Source organism: Vollenhovia emeryi, unplaced genomic scaffold (genome assembly GCF_000949405.1).
Source record: "Vollenhovia emeryi isolate VEMERY1.0 unplaced genomic scaffold, V.emery_V1.0 DF940813.1, whole genome shotgun sequence".
NCBI lineage: Eukaryota > Metazoa > Arthropoda > Insecta > Hymenoptera > Formicidae > Vollenhovia > Vollenhovia emeryi.
Window position 1 is genome coordinate 5,924 of NW_011965553.1, and position 1,165 is coordinate 7,088.

The window sequence follows — 1,165 nt, forward strand, 5'->3', positions numbered from 1 at the left end:
TCCTTTGCTATTCTTCTTATTTCTTTCTGTATCTTTCTTTCTGTTTTTGTGAGATCATCGTCCATGAAAACTTCGTATCTCTTTCCTAACTCCTTTCTTTTTGTCATTATTTCTCTTTTGTCTTCCCAGCTCCTGCATTTCAGCATTATCATTTTGTTTTCTCCTGTTCCTATTTCCTGCATTTCCTCGATTGCCACTTTGTTCTTATTTGTCTCCTCTATCATCATCCTGATTTTTTCTTTCTTTTCTTTTTCGCTTCTTCTTGTCGCTTCTTTGATGATTATGTTGTTTCTCCTTCTTCTTCTCTCTCCCATTTCTATGTTTTTTCTATTTCCTTCATTTTTTCTATTATCATTCCTCCTTCTTTCCCTCCTTCTCTTTCCGTGTCTTCTTTCTCAGCTTTCTCTTCCAATTTTTTTATTCTCTCTTCCATTGCCTCTCTTTGCTTCTCCCATATTTCTTCTCTCCTCTTGTACTCTTTCTTCAGTTCCTTTATTTCGTTTTTTATTTCTTCCTTATCTTTTTTTCTTTCCTTCTCTTGATCTTCCATTCTCCTTAAAATTTCTCTCAGCATTTCCTCTGTTGCCATGTTCTTGTTTTCTTCCTTTTCTTTCTTGTTTGGTGGTGATCTGTCAATTTTTCTTAGTGTGCTAAATTTTTCTATTATTTCTTTCTCTGCTTTTGCTGTTTCTTCTTCTATTTCTTCTCTTTTCCTTTTTTGTAGAAATTCTTTTATTGATCCTAGGCTATCCGTTCTCCCTCTCTGCTTTCCCAGCTCTTCTGCTCTCGTTGGCCTACCTTTTACTTTCCTTCTATTTTCGTCTTCTTTCTTGTCTTCTTTATCTCCTTGCTGCTTCTTTTCCGTTGCTTTTTCTCCTTCTTTCCCCATCCGTCGGTACACTTATCCGCCTCTTCCCTGTTGCCCATTCTACACCTAGGGATGATCCTACTTGTGGCTCATCCGATACTCGCTTCTATACCTAAAGCTAACCCTACTTACAGCTTATCCGAGGGAGTAGTATAAAGTGTAAAAGGTTTACACTTTGGTTGGTTTCCAAACTTACCAAAGTACAACTACAGTGTACCTTTTACACTTTATACTACTTCCTCGGATAAGCTGTAAGTAGGATTAGCTTTAGGTATAGAAGCGAGTATCGGATGAGCC

General features: G+C 37.3%; 1 protein-coding gene across 1 annotated transcript; it reads right to left on the reverse strand.

The window, feature by feature from the left end:
• Nucleotides 1-316: 316 nt before the first annotated feature.
• Nucleotides 317-889, reverse strand: LOC105555729 (beta-mannosyltransferase 2-like). Its single transcript, XM_012002772.1, has 2 exons — nucleotides 587-889; nucleotides 317-490 (listed from the first exon to the last, which is right to left on the reverse strand). The coding sequence occupies exons 1-2, from the start codon at nucleotides 887-889 to the stop codon at nucleotides 317-319; spliced, it is 477 nt and encodes a 158-aa protein (XP_011858162.1).
• Between the last annotated feature and the right edge of the window lie 276 nt (nucleotides 890-1,165).

What these genes read in the sequence shown, in the direction of transcription:
- LOC105555729 (XM_012002772.1), bottom strand. Translation starts at nt 889, where the DNA reads ATGGGGAAAGAAGGAGAAAAAGCAACGGAAAAGAAGCAGCAAGGAGAT. An exon ending in AGGAAGAAAACAAGAACATG is followed by an intron (nt 491 to 586) that starts GCAACAGAGGAA and finishes AACGAAATAAAG; the next exon opens with GAACTGAAGAAAGAGTACAA.